The sequence below is a fragment of the Plectrocnemia conspersa genome, unplaced genomic scaffold, assembly GCF_051122295.1.
Source record: "Plectrocnemia conspersa isolate PC_06_02 unplaced genomic scaffold, ASM5112229v1 ptg000003l, whole genome shotgun sequence".
NCBI lineage: Eukaryota > Metazoa > Arthropoda > Insecta > Trichoptera > Polycentropodidae > Plectrocnemia > Plectrocnemia conspersa.
In genome coordinates this window covers 10,167,224-10,180,543 of record NW_028277167.1, presented here as the reverse complement: position 1 = coordinate 10,180,543, position 13,320 = coordinate 10,167,224, and the positions used below count along the sequence as shown (strand labels likewise).

The 13,320-nt window shown below is 32.8% G+C and overlaps 1 protein-coding gene across 5 annotated transcripts in view; it reads right to left on the bottom strand.

Annotated features, from left to right (window-relative positions):
• LOC148236572 (uncharacterized) overlaps positions 1 to 11,453 on the bottom strand; it is a 392,594-nt gene extending 381,141 nt beyond the window's left edge. For all 5 annotated transcript variants that reach the window (XM_088182114.1, XM_088182118.1, XM_088182115.1 and 2 more), the window contains exon 1: positions 10,951 to 11,453. In XM_088182114.1, coding sequence (XP_088038240.1) covers positions 10,951 to 11,367 — 417 coding nt within the window. In that variant the 5' untranslated portion in view covers positions 11,368 to 11,453. The remainder of the gene's footprint in view (positions 1 to 10,950) is intronic.
• Positions 11,454 to 13,320: the final 1,867 nt, after the last annotated feature.

Below are 13,320 nucleotides of genomic sequence, written 5' to 3'. Positions count from 1 at the left end.
TGTGTATTTAGCAATATACCAATATATGGATTAAGTGCATTCCACTTCATTTCAATGGGGAAAATTGATTTGATAAACGAGTAATTTGATATACGAGCTCCATCACAGAACAAATAAAACTAGTAAGTCATCACTGTATTTTAATCCACTTTGGTCAATGTAGTCTATTATGCCTGCACTACACTCTCTGAAAGTTGGCCAAGGCTGGCCAAAGACGGAGAATATAGTGGGTTACTTCGGTCGAGTTCTGTTTAGTTGTCCGAGGTTACCGAGAACGGGAGGTAAAGTGGGGGTAATTCGGTCGAATTGGTCAGCTTTGAGCGCTTCCGATCATTGTCGGCAAAAGGACTGAAGTCAAAGGGACCGACGTCGGAGCTGCTCTTTCGAGCGCGAGCGGTGAGATACTTCCCCTTTCGCTCTCTCGCGTGTTAAGTGATGAGAGTGAGATAGATAATAATATGGTTTTTCGCAAACTGAGAGAGAACGAGTAACTCGGTTCAATTTCAGTATACGCGTAGGCGTCCTATGGCGCTGCATCGTGGTCACGTGGTCAATTTATAATACCACATGCTTATCGGGGACTTCAACAGACTCTTACTGACATTTTTGAATATTTTAGGGCACCAAAAGGGATTAATTATATTTTTGACAGTATATTATTCTAACAGATATCGTTATTATATGTTTTTTCATATAAAATTAAATTAATAAGAAATAAATAGTGGTACTTGATTTTGTAAAAAAAAAATCGTTTCGAATATCCTTATGTATTTTCCTAGATCGGTTTATATAAATGTCACACCATAACGAATTCTTATTTATAATCGATGGCGACAAATTCTAGGATAGTCACAGATGTGGTGTTCGTATTCTGAAGTATCAAAAGCCGACAAAGATTTTGCGTAAATTGAATATTTACGACCGTAAAGTGTTCACTGATATTGTATTGGTGAGTGCCCACAGAAACTTTTATAATTATCAGTAGCGTAATTTTAATAATATGACAATTTAAAAATTGCGATTATTTGGCACATTTTTCGATTGCGCGCAAATATGCCAGCTGTACGTGACAGCAGCCGCCATGCGGACATCAATCACGGCCGCCATCCGGACGGCATATGAAATTTGTGGCAGTCGGCGACCTCGGCCGACTTCAGTTGAACTTCGGTTCGGACAACTTCCGGAGAATGTAGTGCAAGTTTTAAATTTTAACAGAAGTCAAACCCTTTTTGTGATTAATGTAATTGTTAGTATATATTTTACTTATATTCTCACTATCACTACCTTCCTATTTCGATTGAGTGACAATAGCAGAAATATCCAATCATTCATGCATTGAAAACCTGAATCATTCTTTTTTTCAAAGCATTTTAAATTTTCTATTAATCTGCATATTCTAGATGCCTCAATCTCTTCAGAATCTATAACATATTGTATGTACAAATATCCACGATGAGAAAAATCATTCTCCACGATCAAACCAGTGTTACTGGCTTTAGTTTTGACCAAGATTGTGTCATCATTTTTTTTCAGAAATTGCTCAAACCTTTTCCTCAGCAAGAGTCTTAAAAATACTAGTATGGTAAAGCCATTTTATCAATAATATAACACCTTAGTCAATGGGTTGAATTAAACTTGTGACATAAGACCGCAAATTTTTTGCAACTGTAAGACCGTCAGATTAGAAGAAGCATTATCTATTAACATGAAGTGGCAACCCTTTTCTTTTTTTAAAAATCTCTCACTTCATGAGCACTTTTGGTTTTGAACTAATCTTCGATGATCCACACGTGTTCCTTTTTGTTTATAATAAATTATCAACAAGAAGATTTTTAATTTCAGTTCTCTTAAGTGATCTAGGTTTATTTGCTTTTCCTAATCTCAAAAGTTTCATTTTATGATATCCAGATGCATTACCGCAACACATGGCTGTAATACGCTTTTTGGATGAAAATTAAATTAATTTTAAGCACCCATATAATTATTTCGGTTTTCTTACCTTACATATGTTTCATATGTCACAACAGACTCACATTCTCATTAAAAAAAATTTAAATGTATTTATTATAGATAATCTACATCTGAAAATTGTTGAAAGTAAATGCTCTGATTTGATTTAAAGAAAATGTTTAAAATAATTTAATATTCTGCGTAATCTGTCATAGAGATTATATAAGGTAGAATTGTAGATGGGGACAGATTGTCTAAACATACATTCCTATTTAGAAATTTCGTGTGATGTTTTATTGTCTATTTTACGTTTTTATGATTAGAAAAATAGCGCAATTATTTTATATCTAAGACTATTGTTTCATTGGTTAGATTTCAATATAAAAATATAGAGTAGTTCAGATTTTTTTTAATAAGTTAGCGCCATTACTTCCGCAACCTACATTTTCCAATTTAAAAATACGTGAATGTCGATTGTATATTATACAGAGAATAATATATTATACAATAGTTGGCATGTCTAAAATTGCATTGTATACAACTGCAATTTGTCAGCTGCTTGCGGTCCCTTATATATAACGTGCGTGTTTGTTCCCAATTCGTCAAAGGCGACGAACAACACCTTTCGTTGGCACCTTTCTGGCAAAAGCTCCAGCCAAAGCTAAGCGCCCCACCGAGCTTATTTAGAAAATTCCTACAGATCAATAGGATAAAAACGGGACCGATTAGTCGCACGGACCCTCGCGCCATTCGAAGCAAATGATTCATAAAAACATCATTTCCTAAACGGCGTTTACAATAATGCCGCCGGGGGTCCGTTAAATCGACATTTTTCTGATCAAATTTATCTGGATTTGACTTCCAGTTATGTATAATAAGGGACTTTTAAACGACGTAAGAAAAAAAATCGTTTTTCGCCGCCCACGCGAGTGTCGCACTTTATCGACACATTAACGGAAAAGCCGTTTTACGGAATTAATCAAACAAGTTAAACCATTAACCAAATTGAACTTTGGTGCCGCGGTACCCACGCAAGACTATAACTACACGCCACAGAGTTTCACAAAAGTTTTTAAAAAGTTACTCTCGTGTGTCGCGTTATAAATATAAAAAAAAACTTTCATGTATGTTGCACAGCACTGGGCTAATAAATTCTGATTTAGCAAGATTAGGACGGCGCAAGTTGGCTTATTAGAATAAATATGTGATGTTCAACTGCGCCTGAAATATGTCCAAAGACGTAAAGAAGACCCTCAAGAGCGAAATTTTCGCGCATAGTTGTAACTTTGTAAGTTGTTGGATTATCGTAAAATTTTGCGAGGGAACGCCGTTATGGCGCGTCTAGAATTATGTCGGATGTCTGGAGAGATACTAAATTATATAAGGCTCTCTCTTTCCTGCACAGATTTTATGTTACTGTAGTATATTAAATGACGTTAAAAGGAAATGAAACTGATTAAAAAATATGAATAAATAATGATTTGTCTGTGTCTGCCACACAGACTTTACCTCATATACTCGATAATGAATTAAATATTTTTTAATAATTCAAAGAGTATTTAAAGACATATTTTTACTTTAAGCCACAATGTTAAAAAAATATTTAAAAGTATTATGTGCATCTAGAATTATTATCGAAGAAAATATCCATATATTTTGAAACATCTAAATTGTTATTTATTAGTACTATGACATTCAAGTCAATTAAAAATGTATCGACTAAAGCCGCACTCGATTTCTTGCAAAAAGCTCTTCCTGTGGATTAAAATACAATATATCATATATGTAAAGTAAAGTCAGTTTAATCTAAAACATCTTTGGATATTTCTAATTATTTTAAAGCTGCGTCTAAATTATTTATATAATTGTCATCTTAACACTTAACCAAATATTACTGACTTGAAATATATATTAATTAGAAAAAAGCAGTCTTTAACATTGTAACACTAATATACCATCTGGCACTGGTACTAAAAATGTTTTCAATGACAGCTCCTCTTATCCTTGATAAAATTAACTTGCGAACTGTTTTGTAAGATACTTCCCATCAAAACACAAACTCGATTTACCATCGCCCAAAAACGCTGTAATACATGTCTCAGTTTATCAACCGAGATAACCCAATTTAGACCTATAAAGTGGTACGTTTCGAACAACTCCAATCCGAGTAGTGAGATTACTGACGTTTAACGGTACCAAACCTTATCGCTTTTATAGCACACACTACCCAGATCGTCAAAAACGCGGACTACAGATAAAAAAATAGTACAAAGAAGACCCTTTATGGAGCAATAATACCAAATATCGCCGACATGGCTCTATAAAATCCTAAGTGCAAATAAATACTGCCCGGATTAGTTTTATTCTCGCCGTATACAAAAGACACGTTTTGTTGACAATAATACCGAGGATCCCTCGATCGATCAAACTCGGTATATGTTTTTCAATAAGACATGTTTGCTATGTATACATTCGTTTGGGTTTCAATTTAGTAGACAATTTCGCGCATTCTACAATTGAATGGCACGGCAATATACGATCGCAGAGCGTTATAAAAAAGCGTCATAGCGGAGGTTTTAAAATCGTCAAGAACTGGTTTTGAGCCTCCAATATCCACAGTTAGGACACAACAGCATTGTTGGGGAGATGAGTCCGACATAAACTCGTTACGGCGTCCCCTGCTTTGGACGTTTATAGTATGTAATCATGCTATGGGCTCGTACATTCATTTTTACCCTGTGAAAGATTAAGTTCACGCTCGATTTGATTCATGACCACCCGGTGGTTGTGCAAGCAAAAAACAGTAATCTGAGTATTCATACTTTAATTTTTACGATCGTTCTATAATATGCTCATAAAGTTCAATGCGTTTTATTGTCATTTTTTCTTAATTCTGAGGAAGGTGACTCATAAGCATACACATATAAGTATAGGGTACGCCATATATTATACGACACTATTTATAACATGATTCTAGATTATTTAATTTATATTTTATCTTTAGTCAAAAGATTTTTAAAATCAAAATCATTACTTCAGAATATTGGACATTCTAGAAAGACTATAGAGGTTATATTCAGAAATACTAATAAAACAAACGTCCTAATCAATACTTTAATGCACAACATTATGTTTTTCACTGAGTCTAATTTAAATATGTTACTAAATTTTTCGTTAGAACAATGTACTTTCGATTACCTGGATTTTTTTATTAATCGTCTATCTGTGTTGGAAATGCATTTGAATTACTGAGGACTGAAATAAAAAATCTTCCAATTGATTATTATAACTAAAAAGTTCTAAATCAAATTAAAAAAAAAACACAGATTCAACCCATGGATCAAGGTGTTATATCATCAATGAAACGGCTTTACTGTGCTAGTCTTTTTAAAACTCTTGCTAAGAAAGATGAGGGATTGATCAATTTCTAAAAAAAATGATGATACAATCTTTGTCAAAATAAGGCCAGTAGCACTGATTTGATTGTGGAGAATGTGGAGATGTTTTGGATTCTGTAGAGATTGAGACAAATGTCATATCTGAAATATATAGATTAATAACAAATTTTAAATTCTTTGAAACTGTTGTTTGGGGAAACATCGAGTATTGGTTTTCTCGTGATGATCAGGGCTTTCAATGCTTGAATGATGCAGATACACAGAAAAGGAATGAGGTTATAGTGAGAATATAATTGACATACGAACAATTACATTAGTCAGTGACTTTTGTTGAAACTTTTCTGGACTACATCAACCAGAGGGTATTCGAATATAACGTTATAATATCTCTTAGAAAAAATTGTAGTTTTATTCGAAAATCATTGAGAAATTCTCAAAAGTAAACAAGAATCATAGATTTTCTAAATAAATAAAAAAAATATAATTTATACTGGAAATATATTATACATATTTTAAAACGAAATATAAATTAATAGTTCAGATTATCCGTGCATTAGCATGGAAAATCGAGATTATACAGTATTTATTATTGTCAGTATACCAAATAAAATATAATATTTTTTTATTAAATCTTCTGTTGTAACCTAACAGACTTAAGCCCAATGCGTTACAACGCGCAAATCTGTACCAACTGAGTAAGTCAATCAGCCATAATGAATACTTACAAGTAAGCATTAACCAGCAGAAGTTTGGGAATAGGTTATATCTACATTATTAATTATACATTATTATGTGCTTTTTAACTGTTTGCGAAAACATGGCACACATGTTGTCTCATCGGCCGTTAACGATTTTCTAAGCCTGGTACATATGTTGTGCCACCGGCCTGTTTAGTGTTGATCTGCTGTCGCTGCAAATTGGTCTATTGAATGTCAGCTACGAGGATCTGGGGCTATCTATTTCTATAAATAACGAATTGTGCATATATACTAGTAATGTATACTAGATAATATTTATTTGTTTTTATTAAATCTTCCGCTGTAACCTGATAGGCGTAAGCCTAATGCGTTACAACGGGTAAATACGTACCAACTAAGTAAGTCAATCAGACATAATGAATATCTGGGAATTGGTGACATATATATTATTAATTATAAATTATTATGTGCTATACAAGTTTTAATCAATAGATGTCACTGCTGCTGAGACCGGTAATTTTTTTATAATAGCGCATTTTTATAAATATAAATTCGAGTTCCGCTGCCGGGTTTCGAACCCGCAACTTCAGAGTTACTAGTCTAAGGCGTTACAGACTACGCTATTCCGTCCTTAATATAATATAATATAATAACAACAAAGCAAAAACCTTGTAGTTAAATCAATCTTAACTGAGCCGCTATGTTCAAAGCACTTACTTTACTAAATCAACTGACGCACCGCTCTTAATGAATCGCATTAATTGTACACCAAATATTGAATCAATCTCGGTTTGATTCATGACCGATCGTCGGCTGTGCAAGCAAAAAATCTGATTATTCATACTTTAATTTTTACGACAACCATAAAATGGCCACGCCAGAATGAAAATTTCTAAAAATCGACAACGAATCGCTTTATGAACGATCGTAAAGTTAAATTCGTTTATTTCGTACGAATTTACGACGCGCGGGCAGGAATGACGCCATGAATTTTTAAATCAAACCATAAATTTCTCACGGTACATATTTATGTATGTACATAATGCTAATAGCATAATCTGAAAAATTTTCTTTCGATGCGGTAAATTAACGTTTCGTTTCGTAACGCGCGCTCTTTACACGAGTGACCCATAAATTTGCCAGAAGACAGAAGCGACCCGAGAGATACCATCTAGCAGCAACCTCGGAATATGCCGAAGCTTTTAATTACCCTCACCTTTCGGTCCGCTTAGGAATTTCATTCATTCGCACCTGTCTGTGAAGTTATTGAGGATGTAACGCATCACCGGCTAATGGCGAGGTAATTGGTCCACAGGCACACAATAACTCGTTCATTTTTAACCAACGTTTACCTGACGCATCATAGAAGCTTATTTATACACGCGTCATCGTTCACTCATTATTTGTTGCAAATATAATATAAGACAGTTACTATTTTGAACACAATAGTCAGACATAAAGTCTGATTGTAGTAGTTAAAAAATCAAATATAAATAATACCTAGATCGGAAACCAGTTGTCATAGTCGCATGACCAACCTCTCAATTCACTCTTTCCTCGCGAGTGGCCGAGCGGACATTTCATAGGAATCCGACTAATGAGGCTTAATTTAAATCCGTTTATAGGCGAAAGGATTCTCTGAGCACCGAAGGATCGCTTTATCATCCTGGTCCGATCTAATGGACAAATGCTCGGCGTTCTCGCCCTATACCTATATTATTATACATATACGAGAATACGAGAGAGAACGTATAATTGCTCGAATTGGGACTGCCTAATCCCGATGCGATCGTTGCCAACAATGTATCGCATTTTTTCGCCTTGAATCGATATTTATTAGTATTGAAAAATCCGAACGTTAATCAGGGAAACTTTTACGTCGCGTTAAAACGTTACATAACTTTCGGGGAAGTAGAAATAAACGCTAATTAAGTTAGGCACTTAATGGACTCGGTCACAATGGAAGACAATAAAGAACACCTCGTTCTTTTTTGTTTGGGAGAAGACTTTGACGACGTCTTAAATCGTGCCTTTGGAGCATGGAGTAATTTGGAGCAACGTTAAAATTGTATTATAGTGTCTTGTACGAGCGATTGATAGAGATGGATGTATTGTTATGGTAATTTGGATCAGAATGGTAATTGGAATTTAACAATGAACACCTTTACGTTACGAAAACATACAAGTTATCATATTAAACATAATTATTTGTGTTGATAAGAAGCGTGTGAAGTTTATAAGATCATGACCTCACTTATTCGGAATCTCGTATTATGAAAAATATTTAGCGATAAATAACACTACAATATTTTTTTAATATTTTACACGAGGATAAGATCGACTTATATGTAAAATTACACGCTATTGTTAAATTACAAATCAACAGTATAGATAAAAAATAGGAGCATAATTTTACATAAAAATCAGATTATTGAATCTCAAAAAGGCAAAAAAATGTAATCAAGCCGAATCCCAGACTTATTGTATTATATAATACATTCCACATCAAATTTATACTTTAACAAAGATTATTAAAAATACGTATATTAATAGGATAATGATTTTTTAATCTATCGACTCAGCCTTAAATCAATTTAATATGTATAATCAATATTTTTTTAAGGCTGAGTCATTTCAAATTTACCTTCTTCGACTTTTCTATGCTCTTACTCCAATTTGAATAAAATTAACCTTTTTCGAGCGTATAAAATTGCTGTAACTATTTTCAAAACGTACAAATATTTTTAATATGAATTTTTAACATCCTATCTGTATTACTTATGTGCAACACATAAAAAAATCGATATTTTACAAATCCGACTTCGAATTTTTTTCAAAAATAAAATTAACGGCTTTAGTGTTTTAAATATTAAATAATTTATAGTATGCCTAAATAATATTTTAATCCAAGATATTTTAGAGCAATTTTACAGTTATTTCGAATATTTATTAAAGTTAAAACTCATTACTACGCTTATAATACATAATTTATATAGCACTAAAAAAATAATAAATGATATTATTATTAATATACGGTTTATGTATATTAATTATAAAAAGCAACGATTTTCGTCCTTCGTGAAAGTTTACAGTATCGAGAGTACTAGACTTTTCATAAAAAAATACAATTAATTAGCGGATAAAGAAAAAATTGTTGTACTATAAAAGCTAGTGTTCTAATTTAAGAACAAGATCTTAGGAAATAATGTAATCTAAATTATTCACTCTTTTTCTCTTGAACATTTTGCTAAATATGATGTTATATAAATAATATTGCAGTGCAAAAGAATTATAAAATTAATATAATAAACATGTCCATGGAAAATTCTGTCTCCGGATTTTTCAAAAATTTAAAAAATAATATAATATTTCAAACTAATACCTGGATGGTCTAAAAGGCGTGTAAATAGCGTGTAAATAACTAATAATTTTTACTTCACCTTTACATTGATTTTTAAGGATTCATATAGGTATATGTAAATATATAATTTATTATTTAAATTACATATAAAATCTAAAATATTCGTTTAATCTAATAATTAAGTACAGTTAATGTTATCTAAAATATAGCACATAATTAAAATAAATATAAAAAAGTAATCTATATAACAAAAATAAACTAATCTACAAAATTCTGTGAAAAACATATTTTAAATTACCGACGGATCATTAAAATCTATGATTAATGTGTATTTTATCGTAATTCAAAAATTATAGTTATTTATAAAATAACTATAATTTTTGATACAACTGTAATAACGATATAAGTTAATATATTGAGAATTATTAGTTTAAATGATTTAAAATTTTCTGATTAAATCCTATGAATGCTAGAAAAACGTTTTGCCAAACTAAAAAATAGCCATAACATGTAAAGTAATTTTTTTTCTGTATATAGCGGAGTTTATGAATCAATATTATAATTAATAAGTGTAGAAAGTACGACTTATCTCATGTTTTTAAGTTGAACGTATACTATAGTTCTAAATCAGTTATAAAATCTATATAATTTCTATATAATTAATATTAAACTATAAACTTTTATCTAAACTAGGAAAAGAAAGCCAGAAGTTTTATTTATACCCGATATTAAATTTATTAATTAGTTTTCACGTTTTGATGAAATGTTGCGAACGTTGAGAATAAAACGGATCATTTCTATCTGTATTTAAATTGGTCTTTGAAAGAGCTCTTTTGCTTGAATAGTTTAACGCTTTTCATAACTAGTTTTAGCATTCATGCTGTTCTGAAACGTGAAATGGTGCAGGCGTAAATAAGTTCGATCGACTTTTCTCAATTTGTAAATCAAAGCCTTATATTCTCTGGAAGTAAACTATATTTTATATTTAGATTCTGTCAAGATTTTCCATTTTAATGTATTGTGTATAAATGCAAGTTACATTAGCTTACCGGAATAAATATTACACCTAAGATATTATTAAAGTGGGTACTGCAGTGCAAGTTGTAACTGTAGAAACAATGCCGATGCATTCCTGCAGAAAGTTATAGCGCCGAAAAGAGGTAGAAGTACATAAAAATTACATCTACAACATAATTTTATTTTTCTTCTAGGCTATTATTAACTACTTCACTTTTGTCGATCATTGTTAGCAATGAGAGGTAATTTCACTACATGTATACACAGTACTTTAAAACTTTATTAGACTCCAACGAGAATCTAACAAGTGCGGTAGAAAATGTAATATATAGAGAAAATGTCTTAGAATTTAATATGACAATAGTTTGCAACAATTTCCATTTATCATTTGCTGAGAGCGCTTAGTCAAATCACGATTTTTTACACAACAATCTGGGTTACAACAATCACGAGCGCGCATAACTGTTGTTCCATATACCAACAACAACAAACTTTTGCCACTTTTAAACACTAGGGCACAACTCACCGTTGTTGAGTAGGGCTGGAGGCTCAACCTGATGCCGTCCTTGGCGAGCTTGTCCCTCAGCAGCACGCGCAGCTGGACCCTCGGTATCTTGACCAGCTCGGCCTTTCCCTCTTCGTACTCGTCCCTGTATCTGGGCTCTTGGTCGCGGTCCTGCTCCTTGGCCCAGTCCTGGGCTGCTGCCGCTTCTTCCAGGGTGAAGTAGACGGAGGCGGCTCCTTCCTCCCTGAGGGTCCGCACAGAGGCCAGCAGCCTGGTGCGATGGGTAGGATTGAGCACCCCGATGGCATCCAGATCGGGTTCTCCGACCTGCTTGCATATCTCCAGATCGTCGTAACCATTGTCGATGAAGCTCTCGGCGTACTGCGCAAGATGCAGCGAACGCAGCCACTCGACGACGATGTTGCTATTGGACGGCATGTTTTCGCGTGTGTCGTATGATAGCGGAGCGCGCTCGCGCGGCGCGCGCTCCTCCCCGTCCGCGGTCCGCACTACACTGACTGAATTTGTACACGCGGGCAGAGGAAAGCGGTGGGGATGTAGCACAAGGAGCGCATGCGCACTTCCAAGGGTTTTTTCAAAAGTTTTCGCGGTTGCAGGCAGATTTTCGAAGCCGCGTTTTCGAAGCTCAGATTCATTATATATATTTATATCACTAATAAATAAACAATACAAAGTCGGACTACAGTGCTAAATAGAAACATTTTCTAATTTTGTGACCAAAAATCTCGATACAAGCAAACAAACAGATGTCATCTACACTGGTTTTGAAAAGGATTTTGATAAAGCTTATCATGTCTTAATTTTTTTTATATGGATAGCTTAGGGTTCTCCCATGTATTATTATATTTTTTTGAATCACACCAAATCCTCGCCAATATGTTATATGGGTAACACGTGTCATTTAAATGCATAGACAATATATTTTTTTTTAATTGACCGCAAAAATAAACTAAGTACCGTTCGCATGATTTAACATGTTTAATGATTAGCAAAACCAAAGCATTCGAATATCTCGGAAATATAAATATTTTGATATATTTAATTGCAAATTATTTTAATTAAAGCAATTTTTTTGAAAATACTTGCCCTAAATCTTTATTCATTTGGAACGATAAATCTATACTCTTTGTTTCTTTCAACAGAGGCACTTTGAGGTCATTATTCATAAGTAAAAAAGAGACGACAACTTTGGGTGTGCGCCCCAAAGTACAAGAATGCAGATATACGTTCGATATACTTATCATTACTCTTTTCTATATTTTGAACAAATTTAGACGAATTAAAAAAGTTAATATATTTTTTATTATAAAATAGTGAAAGTTATAAGCTATCAAGATCAAAAATTTATTATATGAAGACGTTCATGCGCTGCGAGTGTCGGAATAGCAATGCAGTAATTTAAACATTTATTACAATTTTGCTCAATAAATATTTATGCAAATATTATAAAATAAATATTTATAAATACTGCATAGCCCTTATAGTTCATGACAATTTGGCATGAAATGGGCAATTTTTTGAAAAACTCATTGATTTGAATCCACTCGACCGACTCCGTCACGTCAGTGTTACCGAGTGCAGCCAAGTTTTAGCATTAACAAAAATCTATATGAAAATAGAAATAGGACCCCATAATGGTGTTTTTAAAATTGTTTGTACTCTTAATGCTGTGAGGTAATGAAAAACAATAATAATAAGTTCTTACAACAAAACAATTGAAATATTTTTCATTTTTATTTGCTCTAAAAAATAGAATATAAAGCAAGTTTGGTTAAAAAAACTCCCGTCAACATATTTTAATTATTTCGTCTAGTACAACTTGTCCTTAGTTGGTAACAGAAAGAAAAATATCATTGCATTATTTTCCAATGAGAGTTTTTTTAAAAAAAAAACAATTTTTTTAAACCCGTTTTGTAATTAAATATAATTATTGCGACTTACTAATCGCTAATATTTAACACCAAAGTTTAGTGAAGCATATTCCGTGAATATTTGGATAAAATATGTCTAAATGTAGGCAAAAATGTACAAATAGTATAAAGAATTTCGTGTATGCAATACCTGTTTTTATCTCACTTCGCCAGCTATCCCTATCATTAAAACGGGCGCAGTCATTTATCTGTTACATAACATAATTACTGGTAACTGCTAGGTGTCGTAAGATTTGCATGAGATAAATAAAATATGTTCCTTATATTATATATTGACACGTTGCGCATATACAAAAGTCAAACATATTAAATTTTAATTTTAATAAAAAAAAATTTCATAAGCCGGGTGTGCCAATGTTACTGCCCTATTGAACCAAAAGGGATAATATTATTCTATTTGGATATCTTACCCCGAAAAAACATATTTAGGCTAATCCCC